Source organism: Colias philodice, chromosome 26 (assembly GCF_061535455.1).
Source record: "Colias philodice isolate Cphi_HAF_F1 chromosome 26, ilColPhil1 Martin Lab GWU primary, whole genome shotgun sequence".
NCBI lineage: Eukaryota > Metazoa > Arthropoda > Insecta > Lepidoptera > Pieridae > Colias > Colias philodice.
Window position 1 is genome coordinate 7605857 of NC_143111.1, and position 12213 is coordinate 7618069.

General features: G+C 31.6%; 1 protein-coding gene and 2 long non-coding RNA genes across 6 annotated transcripts; 2 read left to right on the forward strand and 1 right to left on the reverse strand.

The window, feature by feature from the left end:
* Positions 1 to 872: 872 nt before the first annotated feature.
* On the reverse strand, positions 873 to 5063 carry LOC149477016 (uncharacterized). 3 transcript variants are annotated; one of them, XM_089711341.1, is made up of 4 exons: positions 4955 to 5063; positions 4009 to 4510; positions 3058 to 3283; positions 873 to 997 (listed from the first exon to the last, which is right to left on the reverse strand). In XM_089711341.1, the coding sequence occupies exons 2-4, from the start codon at positions 4476 to 4478 to the stop codon at positions 941 to 943; spliced, it is 753 nt and encodes a 250-aa protein (XP_089567467.1). In that variant the 5' UTR covers positions 4479 to 4510; positions 4955 to 5063; the 3' UTR covers positions 873 to 940. The 3 variants fall into 3 exon arrangements, with proteins under 3 accessions (XP_089567467.1, XP_089567466.1, XP_089567465.1); XM_089711340.1 differs by having other exon boundaries at positions 4912 to 5063; XM_089711339.1 differs by having other exon boundaries at positions 4769 to 5063.
* Positions 5064 to 5300: 237 nt separating this feature from the next.
* On the forward strand, positions 5301 to 6644 carry LOC149477017 (uncharacterized). The gene is made up of 2 exons (XR_016317766.1): positions 5301 to 6112; positions 6363 to 6644. It is a non-coding gene; the product is annotated as an uncharacterized LOC149477017 (long non-coding RNA).
* A 2651-nt stretch (positions 6645 to 9295) lies between these two features.
* Positions 9296 to 10713, forward strand: LOC149477018 (uncharacterized). 2 transcript variants are annotated; one of them, XR_016317730.1, is made up of 5 exons: positions 9296 to 9453; positions 9746 to 9980; positions 10108 to 10179; positions 10302 to 10381; positions 10486 to 10713. It is a non-coding gene; the product is annotated as an uncharacterized LOC149477018 (long non-coding RNA). The 2 variants fall into 2 exon arrangements; XR_016317731.1 differs by lacking the exon at positions 9296 to 9453 and adding an exon at positions 9474 to 9657.
* Positions 10714 to 12213: the final 1500 nt, after the last annotated feature.

Sequence of the window (12213 nt, forward strand, 5' to 3'; positions counted from 1 at the left end):
TAAATCGTGAAATAAGTCGATCAGTGTGTACTTATTATAACAATACCTAAGTGAGAAATGTAATGATAATATTAATAATACTATGTTTATTTTGTCATAACATTATTAATGACTTGTTTTGTATAATAATTGTTTGATTTATAAACATTTATTGTTGTTGGAAACTTTTCGTACATTTGTTATAATAACATATCTCTATGTGCTCGATAACACGTAGGTTTGTACTAATTAAGTACTATTTGTCTGCTTAGCGACAACTTATTACTATCGTATAGCATGCGGATAGCTTCCTTTTTTTCCATATAATATTCATATAATAATATTTAATTCTTAGTTATGAGTTTCACCCTTGGATGCAGACGTAAAAATTCCATTGGAAAATAAAATAAATTGGGGAAAGGGTTATTGAAGTTCAAAAATAATTAATAATAATATTATGTTGTTAACCTACACAACACTAATGAATATTTATAAAAACAGGACATTTTAATTTATTACTTTCTAATTTGTAAAATAGCTATTAATATTTGTTCTCGACTACGAGATACTTTTAATTAGAGATTTTCCAGAAGCCGTGTGATTATAAAAAAAATAGCAAACACGACATACGCCCCGACCATTATTTTTTGCCAGGCGAAATTTTTTAGGTAAGCCAATGCTTGTAAGTAATAGCAATTTAAAATATTAAAATTTAATTTTTAAATGCAATATATTCACAATGCTCAGTTTTTTTTTCAGTGGATTAATTATTCAGTGAAATGATAAATACTGATAATAATTGATGATGTAAGTACTCTTAGATGGCGCCACTGTGCCTTGTTTTTTACGGAAGTCGTCCCTAAATAAAAGTTGAAATAAAACTCGTATTAAAATTCGTAATAAAAATATATTCAACAAAGTGGTATATTATTTCGCGCCCTCCTTGGACGCGCTGTGTATATCAACGACGGATACTGCATGCTGATGACTTCGCGCGTTGGATCTTCTTTAATAATATCTGTAATATAATATTTAGTTATTTATTGTCATTATAAAAGAGGTATTTTTTTGTCACTACCAGCTACATTATATAATTACTAGCTTTCCGCCCGCGGCTTCGCCCGCGTTTTCAAAGAAAAGCCGCATAGTTCCCGTTCCCGTGGGATTTCCGGGATAAAACCTATCCTATGTATTAATATCCAAGTTACCCTCTTAAAGTGTGCTTAATTTCATTGTAATTGGGTCGGAAAGAGTAACAAACATACACATAAGCATCCTCACAAACTTTCGCAATGTTAGTAGGATAGGATTTATTACATTTTGTAGTTTAGATTTTTTAAATGAAGCAGACAATTCACTAGTTCAACTTTAATTAATAAATTTTAGATTAAATTTTTATTAAAAAATCTACGATCGGTTTCGTAACATCATCCTCAGGTTCGTCAATAATTGTCATCATGATGTGCTTCATTTATAAAATTAAACTATAAAATAATAATAATAAATTCTTTATTTCAGAACAATTTAGTCCCATAATTTACATGTATACAATTTTAATAATTTTAATACAGAAAAACCAATGAAAAAAAAAATGCAGTGCCTTCCAGGGGCAACAATACAAAATAGAAATTTAATTAGATTTTCTTGAGTCGGATATAGACACATTCGTTATTAAAGTATATTTTTTTTTTCAAACATATAGAGATATTGTATTACAAGTTCCTTCTGTACATCACTTGGTTTATATGTTTTGGTGTTGTGGCAAAATCTTGACAGATGGCGTTGTGTCCCTAAAATCTCTATACCGACCATTTAACTTATACCCATGCTTATACGAATATTATAATGAGAAACGGGTTTGATTTCACTCAAAACTACTAGATCAATTTTAAAAAACTTCCTGCGTCTTTACCCCATAAGACCATGGACTATTCATAATTTTAGGATAAAATCAGCTCCGTCTGCCCGTCTATCGAAAATTTTTTAATTCTGAAAAATTCAAATATTCTTGATAATGTACCTGCTTTTGGGAATGGGATATTTGACATCAGAAAAAGTAGGCTCTAGCCTTTTAATTATCTCTAAGCATTTAATATTATTAAAACCCATGAAATCGCTACTGCAGCTGCGACGTGACAGAAACACAAACTAACAAAAATATTTTTACATTTACAAAATAATAAGCAACATTTGGCATATACAGAAAAAAATATATAAACAGTCCAATCTCGCACTTACGGTCTACGTTAAAACGAATAAATAAATAAAAGTACCCTGGAAAGACATTTTTCTTTTATTCTACCCTCACCAATCGTCATGTTATCATGAAACTGACTTAATATAATGTAGGTAATAAATAGCGTTTAAAATTTGAAAACACCAAAATTTCCAAAATCTCGCATAATGCCAAAACAAAACTTTTTTCAATTCTACCCTCACCATGTTATCACAATCAATGTGATTAATACAATTGCATTCATCGTGCATCATCGTGTTTTAAATCCGTTAAAACTTTCAAAATGTTACAAAAAAAATCACATTTTTTTTTACTTCTACCCCCATCATTATCATGAACAATCTTTCTTAACAGAATGAAATCGTGTTTTGAATATGAATGAAAAAAAATTTTTTTAATCTACCCACCCTATAAAATTAAATTCTAATCGTATACAATATAACGGTTTTTTTTATCTACCCTCACTGTGTTGGCGAGGTTGGTCTATCTGTCTTAATACAACGAAATCTACTAATGAAATTGCAATTGGACTTCACTCATTTCACTCTTAAATAAAAAGACAACCATTTTTTTTTCAATTCTACCAACCATGATCAATTATTTTTCTCTGTTTGTTCTCAATATTGTTTCTTTATACTATGAAATCAACTTTATAATCCGTTCTAGGTAAATTACCAAAAAGTATGCATAAAACGAAAAAAAAACTTTTTTTATCTACCCACCATAATATTATTATCATGATCAATTTGTCTCTGCTTGTACTCAATATTGTTGCATTATACTGCTCTGTTTAAAGTCAATTTCCATAAAATAAGCATAAAACGAAAAAAAAAAATACCCACCATATTATCATGATCAATCTGTCTCTGCTTATTCTTGCGGTGCACAGCCGCGGGGGGCACTGGTTTCCTCCCCTCCCTCCCCTCTCTTGGGGGGATAGATGACTTCCTATTATTTCGCGCGCTTAATATTTTGTTCAGTAATATGTGATTGTGCCGCTCAATCTCGCGCAGGCGCTCGTTCGTGAAGGACATGTTGATCCGCCGCGTTTGCGGCACGGATATTGATCTGAAATTGATAAAATAATAGCTGTAGAAGGGAGATTAATTAAATTCCTTGCGTTGTTATCTAAAATTGTGGATATACCATTTTTAGATTAGCGTATTTAAATTAGGTCTTAGCATGATGATGATGATAGCCTTCCTCGATGAATGAGCTATCTAACACCGGAATAATTTTTCAAATCGGACCAGTAGTTCCTGAGATTAGCGCGTTCAAACCAACAAACTCTTCAGATTTATAATATTAGTATAGATTACTTCCTATCTATACACTAATCTAAACAAACATACAGAACATAGTTATAAAATAGTAATAAAATAATACATTTTTCATAAAATATAAAATGATTGATTAGACCCAATACTGAAAAGAGATTGTTAAAAACAGTGAACACAAAAATGATTCAGGGAACTAATTTTTAAATTTAAGGACAAATGGTTTGTAGTAACCATCATTATTTCCTGGCACACCGATATAGGTACACTGGGTAGTGTGGGCTCCATCTATTAGGTGAAGCCATAATAATAATAAGTGAACAAAGAAAAGCAAAAGAAATACCTTCAAAATTTAATGATTCAATTTTAATTGTTTTTATTATAATGCATCATTGAAAATTAAATTGACCTCAAATAGAATATACTTAAGTCTTTGTTTTCACTAGACTTTTATATCTAGTCCATGAAACTAGTCCATGATCTTTCCATAGCTATCAAATAAAAAAAAATTCTTACCCATATCCTGTAGAGGTTCCAGATCTACCAGACATTGAAGGAGGCTTGCTAGAGACAGAAGAATGACTTTTGGACACCTTAATTATAGATTCATTTGGTTTTATCTGACTTGTGCTATTATTTTCTGATTTGCTAATTGCCTTAATTTCGTCCACATCACTGTCTTCTTCAAATTCATCCGAATAATGTACATCATCATTATCGTTGCCATTATCATCAGTCTTTTCGTTTTCCTGGTCAGAATCTGAATCGTTATACACACAAGTCTCTACACATAATATGTTTGGTGGCCTTTTCACTGTGTCAACGATACATCCCATGTCAGAGAAGTCCTTAGTTATCTCATCTATGTCGTTATTATTTTCCTCCTGGTAAAACTGTTTCAATTTCATTTTGTTAGAGTCTCCGCCTGAATACTCTGTGTCTATGTATTCACTAACAGCCTCTACTTTGCTCTCGACCTGTGACATTGGTGAGCGGTGCCGGTGTAAGCAGTTGATCGCTATAATAACATTGATTAAAAGTTATGTATGCAAAATACCGTGATGTGCTTATAAACTAGACAATAAGTTGAGTAATTAATAATAGTAGCACATTATTTCTAACTACCTACTATAATAGTAAATAATAGTAAAAAATAATACAAAGAGTGTTCTAGAACCTGCCTGCCTAATAAAAATACTTGGCTAAGTTGCGATTAATTAATAAAAGAGCAATGTGTACAGTATTGCTTTGTCAAAATATAATTGAAATAACTTACTGTTTTCAAATTAAAACTATTATTTATTTAATAAATTCTTGATCTTGATAGAAATATCTAATACACATATACGATATCCATTAAATTGTTTTATAAAATACGCCACGATTAAATAATTGGTACAAACACATCCGAAAACTGACATTAAATTTTGTTTTTAGAATTTCACTTCATGGTTTGTCACACCATTATACGACCAGTATTCACATTATCATAATCTCTATCTTTGGTACTCTTTGGTATATATATTTATTGTCAACTTAGCTTTTTATCAAAAAATCAATAACTGCGCATAACAACAGTCAACATGTAAACAAATATCGCGCCATTAATTTAAACCAGTCAAACAAAACGTTCCGTTTATAAAAAATATGTCCATATTACAAGAAGTTTTACAAAAATCATATTGATATTATTATGGAAAATCCATTAAAATATGTAATTCTGACCAAAATATTTTAAATATTAAATGTCATTTAAATGTAATATTTGAAAATGTAATAAAAGATTCGAATATGCTTAACCAGTGCAAACTTAGCACCCCATCTATGGAATTTTGGGTCGAAAATGACCTTGATCGTTAGGTCCCCGTTAGGTCCTTTAAGGTCCACCAATTTTTTCGTTAGGTCCCCTTTAGTTTTTTTTTAAATAATTTTTTAAATTTTAGGTATAAAAAAATTACACTTTAGCACCCCATCCATAGAATTTTGGGTCAAAAATGACCTTAATCTATAGGTCTTCGTTAGGTCCTATAAGGTCCCACAATTTTTTCGTTAGGTCCCCTTTAGTTTTTTTTTAAATATTTTTTTTTTAATTTTGGGTATAAAAAAATTACACTTTAGCACCTCATCCATATCAAAATTGGCGAATTTTATCAAAATCGTATTCTTTACCGTTAGGTCCGTATAGGTCCATCATTGAAATTGTTAAATTATTTATTTTATTAAAATCTATATATTTATAAGAAAGTCGTGTTAGTTACTCCACTTATAACTCAAGAACGGCTGAACCGATTTAGCTGAAAATTGGCAGGGAGGTAGTTTAGAGCCAGGAGAAGGATATAGGATACTAAATATGTACCACGGGCGAAGCCGGGGCACTAGTTATAAAATAATTGAAACCTGCGCATGCGCCTTAGAGCATTAAGACATGCGCACATCATACATAAACAGCGCGAAATTTAAATTGGTATCGTTTCATTTATTAAATCAATAAATAAATCTATACTAGTCACGTCTGGTTCGAAAGATGAGACTGGCTTTTTATTTCGAAAATTTATTTGGCAACACTTAACAGTTAACTGTCATTAAAACCTGAGTTGTTGATGTGTCAAAGCTTGTCAAAGTGATTTTATTTTCTGCGATTTTAGCTTAGGATTTTAGTGATTTCTAATAATTGAAAACTGAGTTGAAAACATGACGAAAACTTTAAACTATGATTAATAAATTTAAAAAGAAACAATTTGAAAGAGATGTAGTTTTCAAGGAAAAACACACAGTGTGACTTGATATTTTGATACTTTTCATCTTGATTGCATTGCACATTATATGATTTGTTTAATATTATTATTATTATTTTGCATGGATGATACCAGTAATCCAGTTATAAACTATTAAAGCAACAATATAAAATTGAACGATCTGTCCGTTCAAAATGTTTAAAGACACAAAATCAGTATCTCAACGAGATTTCTTCTATGACCGAACCATGTTATTCATGTTGAAGAGCAGTACAAAAAAAACAAGATGGAATAACTGCAGAAATGGAAGAGTTAATGATGTCAGAGATAATGATAGTGATTCTTATTCTTTATTCGCGGCTGAACGCGGCTTTTAGATTTAATATGATTATATTGATTAAACAAAATTTAATTGTATTTTATTATGTTTTTTATTACTTTCACTAGCTGTTCTTTTTTTTATCTGTATCAGATAACTGTACCAGATTACATATATATAATATTATATAGATGAAGAGTTTGTAGAGGTTGTTAATCTCTCAAAAAAACAAAGCTCGTAATAATAAATTAAAGTATCAAAACTTTATTTCCAACTATAACCTAAGTTACCATTAGGTTACCTTAATATGATGATTTTTTTAATTTGCCGCCTTTTCCAGTCTTATCTTTCGTTAGCCGGACTATCACCACAGTATCACCATATTTCCTACAGTATGGCGACGAATGTACTTGTGCAGAGAAACGGAGGGGAACTGGCGGGGGGTCGGGCGACGCGGGCCGCTTAATGCAATCACGCTGAGTTTGCATTAACTATCGCGAAAGGACGACGCAGTCGTATTTTTTGTGTAATAATTTTATTATACATAGGTACTTACATATTCTATTATGGCGCGCAAAAACTGTTCCGTTTACGGATGTAAATCTACATTGAAATCCCAGAAGGAAACAATATTTCAGAAAGATTGTATTAATAATTGTATCTGTTGAATTAAAATCAAAGCTATGTATATGTTGTCCTCATTATTTTCTAATCAGATTGTACATCCCAATGCGAATGCATTACTTCTTAAATGGTATAATATACAATTAAGAACATCCAAAAATAAAGTGTCCACGTAAATAATATTTAGCAGTGCAATATCTGTAATTATATATTTATGAACAAATGATTACATCAGATTTAATAATCGCAATTATTTTGAATGTACATATGAATAAATGATTTCATCATAATATTAATAATCACAATTGTTTTATTTCCCATTTGTTGCAACCCTAGCGTATTTTCGTGTGGCAGCGTAAGTACCTACGCTGGCGGCGGCATCGCGCGACATCAAAGGCGTTTCCTTACTGTAGGAAATAATATTGTAATACTGTGCTATCACTATCATTATTATCACTACATAGTATAAAACAAAGTTGCTTTCCCTGTCCCTATGTCCCTATGTCCCTATGTCCCTTTGTACGCTTAAATCTTTGAAACTACGCAACGGATTTGGATGCGGTTTTTTTTAATAGATAGAATGATTCAAGAGGAAGGTTTATATGTATAATAAGATCCATTAAGTAGTGGAGAAGTACTGTTATTTTTGAGGTTTCTAATGTGATGTCGTAAAAAATTACGTTTATTCCGCTTACATTGCAAACGCAGGCTGAACCCTACGAGTTTTATCAAAATAATGTACTAAGTATTATACACATTGAAAAGGTCTACAGAAAAGTCCGCGATGGTATATGTCTATCTCTTATGGATAACCCACAATAACTTTTTTTGTCATTTACTTTTTACGACAAATAATGGCTAATTTTCGAAGAGATTTTAACCAATACAGCATTAATCCTTAACCAATTAGATACCATGGATACATTGTTCATTTAATATAGATCTATATGGCCCTTTACACCGTATGATTTAAGTGAATATTTTCGAAGATATTACGGATTTAAAAAATGCAGGACGTAGCGTTTTTGGCCGCCCGGCTATGTATTTTATACCCGTGCGATGCCGGAGGCCGGAGCGGGCCGCTATATTTTTATACCTATACAACGTTCACAATTTTTCTGTAGTGTATTTAGTATCAGCATTGCACCCGTGCGAAGCCGGGGCGGGTCGCTAGTATTATACATAGTATAAAACAAAGTCGCTTTCTCTGTCCCTATGTCCCTTTGTACGCTTAAATCTTTGAAACTACGCAACGGATTTTGATGCAGTTTCTTTTAATAGATAGAGTGATTCAAGAGGAAGGTTTATATGTATAATAACATCCATTAAATAGTGGAGAAGTACTGCTATTTTTGAGGTTTCTAATGTGATGTCGTAAAAAATTACCAGCCTTACTTATAAAAACTGACTGATCTGTTGCATAAACACCTCTCAGTTAAATAACTCTCAACTCCTTAAACAATGATTAAAATAATCTTAGGTAGGTACTTATAAACCTATCTCAGCAGTCTCTCAACTAACCCCGTTTTCCAATTACAGAGCATAATGCGACTCAGTGCCGCACAATGCCGAATTATGCTGATGCTTAATTGGAACAGTGTTGAAAAAAAAAATATTCATAGAGTTAGCAATAACCTCAATAATGTGTAAATAAAGTGGTATACATAATAATTTGTTGAAAAATATTTACGGTTATTTTAAGTAATTTGGATTTTGATTTTTTCATTAACATTTTTTTCAATGTTTGTACCTTCATCCATACTTATATTTATTTTTTTAACACAATTTGAATTAACTTTGATTATTTCGAAAAAACTACAATGAAACGAAAGCTTTAATTTTTTTTCCAACAATTAATAATTACTAACGATAAATCGATTGCAAGCATCAATTCACACGCATTACTTTTTCTAGTGCTCGATTGTGCGAAGCGTTGCTGTAGTTGGAACATTCAACGTTAAGCATTATGCCGCATAATGCGCTCTAGTGCTGTAATTGGAAAACGGGGCCTGTTACGTCAATATATGTATTTTTTTCTAGTAACATTATCGAAATAAAACCCGCTATTCACGTAAAACTTGACTAAAAATGTACTTTTTGACAAATATGAATGGTAGACTTTATTTTGTATGACGTTTAACTGACAGGATATTGATAACTTTCAAATTTCAAACATTTGTACAGATTTGAGATTTTTGATAAATTCAAATTCAGTTTTAATTTAAAATGAGTTCAATGATCAATAAACGTTCTCGTTCGACGAATTGGAGTGAGGAGGATAAGGTACGTAATGTACACAAGAAATCTAATAGAATGTACTTATTTCCTTACATGTTTTAATGCTTATTAATAAATATATATTGCTCTTTAGAAAGTGCTTCGAAAATAATTAGTGCTCGAGCGAGCACATATTATATTAGAGAATAAGGATACGTCGACTAATACAAATACAGCAAAAAAACTTGCATGGGAAGATGTTTTGTCTTGGTTATTTTAGTTTTACTTATTCTAACAGTTTCTTGTATTTAATAAATTGTTACAGTGTAATAACATTATTATTGTATTTATATTTCAGTTATAATATCATTTCACTCCATAAAAGGGACTTAAGCCAAATACAAAATCAGTGGAGGAATTTGAAGAAAGCTAAGGCTTCGGAACACAAATTTAGAACGGCAAGAAACATGACAGGCGGGGGACCTCCGCCACCAAGTCCTCCGCCTGAAGATCAAGAGCTTATAGCAGCTCTTCCTAATGAGTTTGTGGTTGATAACAATCCTTTCGATAGCGATGCAACACATGGCCAACAGGTTTATATTTTTTACATTTTCTACTGCTATTATTCCTTAATTTGGAATATCCATTAAGGGATAATAGCGCTATGCATATATAGTTTTTTATTGTGAGATTGAGTAATTATATTTTATATATTTATAGGAAGTTACTAAGGAGTCTGCTGATGATACATTGAAATTGAATGAAAATGATGAAAGCACTGCACATGCATAGGTAATCATATTATATAATAATTTGTATAATATTTTTATCAGTTATGTTATACAAAAATATCAGTATTAGTTATAAATAAAATTTATATTATTTTAAAATAATTATTATTTTTTTATTTTTAGCCTGAATTGCCAAATTTCTCCACTGAATTGCCACGTATAAATCCTACACATCATATTTTCAAAGCTAAACCAAAAAAAACGTAAGTATGTAATGTTGAAAATAGAATTTCATGAAATTTCCTGTGCTTATTGTTCAGCTGTGATTTATGTGAAATAATGTTTAATGTTTATGTTATTTTTACAGTGGGAAATCAAATTCCAATTACGAGCATCAATTATTCCTCCTTGCAAAAAAAAGCAGGGAGGAATTAATGAAGCAACAACAAGAGTTGCATCTATTAAGAATAGAGCAAGAGAGGGAGCTTCACCTATTAAGAATAGAACAAGAGAGGGAGCTTCACGAGAAGAAGCTCCAAATACTTGCATTAGAGGAGGAATATTTAAAAAAAATAAATTTTGAAAAATAATAAAATATGGTTTTTATTGATTAAAATAAGTTTCAATATAAATGGCCCTGTTTATATTTTCGTCTTCATCTATATTATCAGGGATAGTTGGATCGATTAATAATTGATTTTCAAGGCCTGAAGGATCTAGAAAAATACAAAATAAAGAATTAAAATATGCTTATTTTTTATGTATTGGCATTATTAAATATACTTTGTTTACATATTAGTTTGCACAAATACCTTGATTTAAAATAGACTCATTAAAGAGTATTGCTAAATTGTGCAAAACTGCACAAGCAACAATAGTGGTCTTGATCACTTGCAGAGACCCTCGCATTGTTTCGTTGAGTATGCGGAATCTTTGCTTCCACACCCCAAAGCAACGCTCTACAGTATTCCTCGTTCGTATGTGACTCAGGTTGTACCTTTCTTCTGCCTGTGTCCTTGGTCTTAATATTGGTGTTAGAAGATGCGAAGTACAAGGATACCCGCTATCTCCAATCAGCTTCCCATGAAATTCATTCTCCTCAAACCTCCGCTTTATTGAGCTTTCTCTATATATGCGGGAATCATGTGTACTTCCTCTCCAGTGACACACAATATCGCAGATTTTAAGGTCAGAGTCACATACTACCTGTAATTATTGTCATCAATATTATTATAAATTAGAAACACATAATAGCACACATAACAATGAAAATTTATTACTTTAAATACACTATGATCAAACTAAAATGTTATTGTACAATGTTCATACTTGAGTGTTAATGGAGTAATGTCCCTTCCTATTAACATAGTACTGTCCAGCCTCTCCACTCACTTTGCGTATCTTAATATGAGTGCAATCTATTGCACCAATGATACGCTTCATCCCGCATATTATGGCCTCAAATTTCCTAATTGCTTTGGCTTCCTCGGTTGAGTTCGACGGCATATTAATATAACGCGAACTTTTAGAAGCTAACGCAATAGCAACATTTCGGGACAAACGGGAAAGTGTCTGTTGACTCATTCTGTGAATGTCAGCACAATCTTCTTGGATCTGTAATGTAATAGATCGTTATACAGGCTTTTCTATTGTATATATCCAAAACTAGAGCACAAGTCACATCTACCTCATGCCGGCCCCAATATCGAATAACTGCCATCACTTGCAGTTCCACTGGAATACCGCCCCCTCGAGTGTCCACGCGAAGGTCATCCCGAATCAAATTAATGATTTGTTGCATGTTATTCTTTCCGAATCTATACCTCGACCGTAGTGTGGCCCTGTGGCCGCTACAAAAAATATATTGACACCATAGATTGACACTAATACCAGGTTATTTTAATTCTAGGTTGAAAAGTAGGTTTTTAATAAATAAGCACTCTCAGAACAATAGATTTATTTAATAAATGAAACGATACCATTTTAAATTTCGCGCTGTTTATGTATGATGTGCGCATGCCTTAATGCTCTAAGGCGCATGCGCAGGTTTTTATTATTTTATAATTTTAATAAAATAAATAATTCAACAATTTCA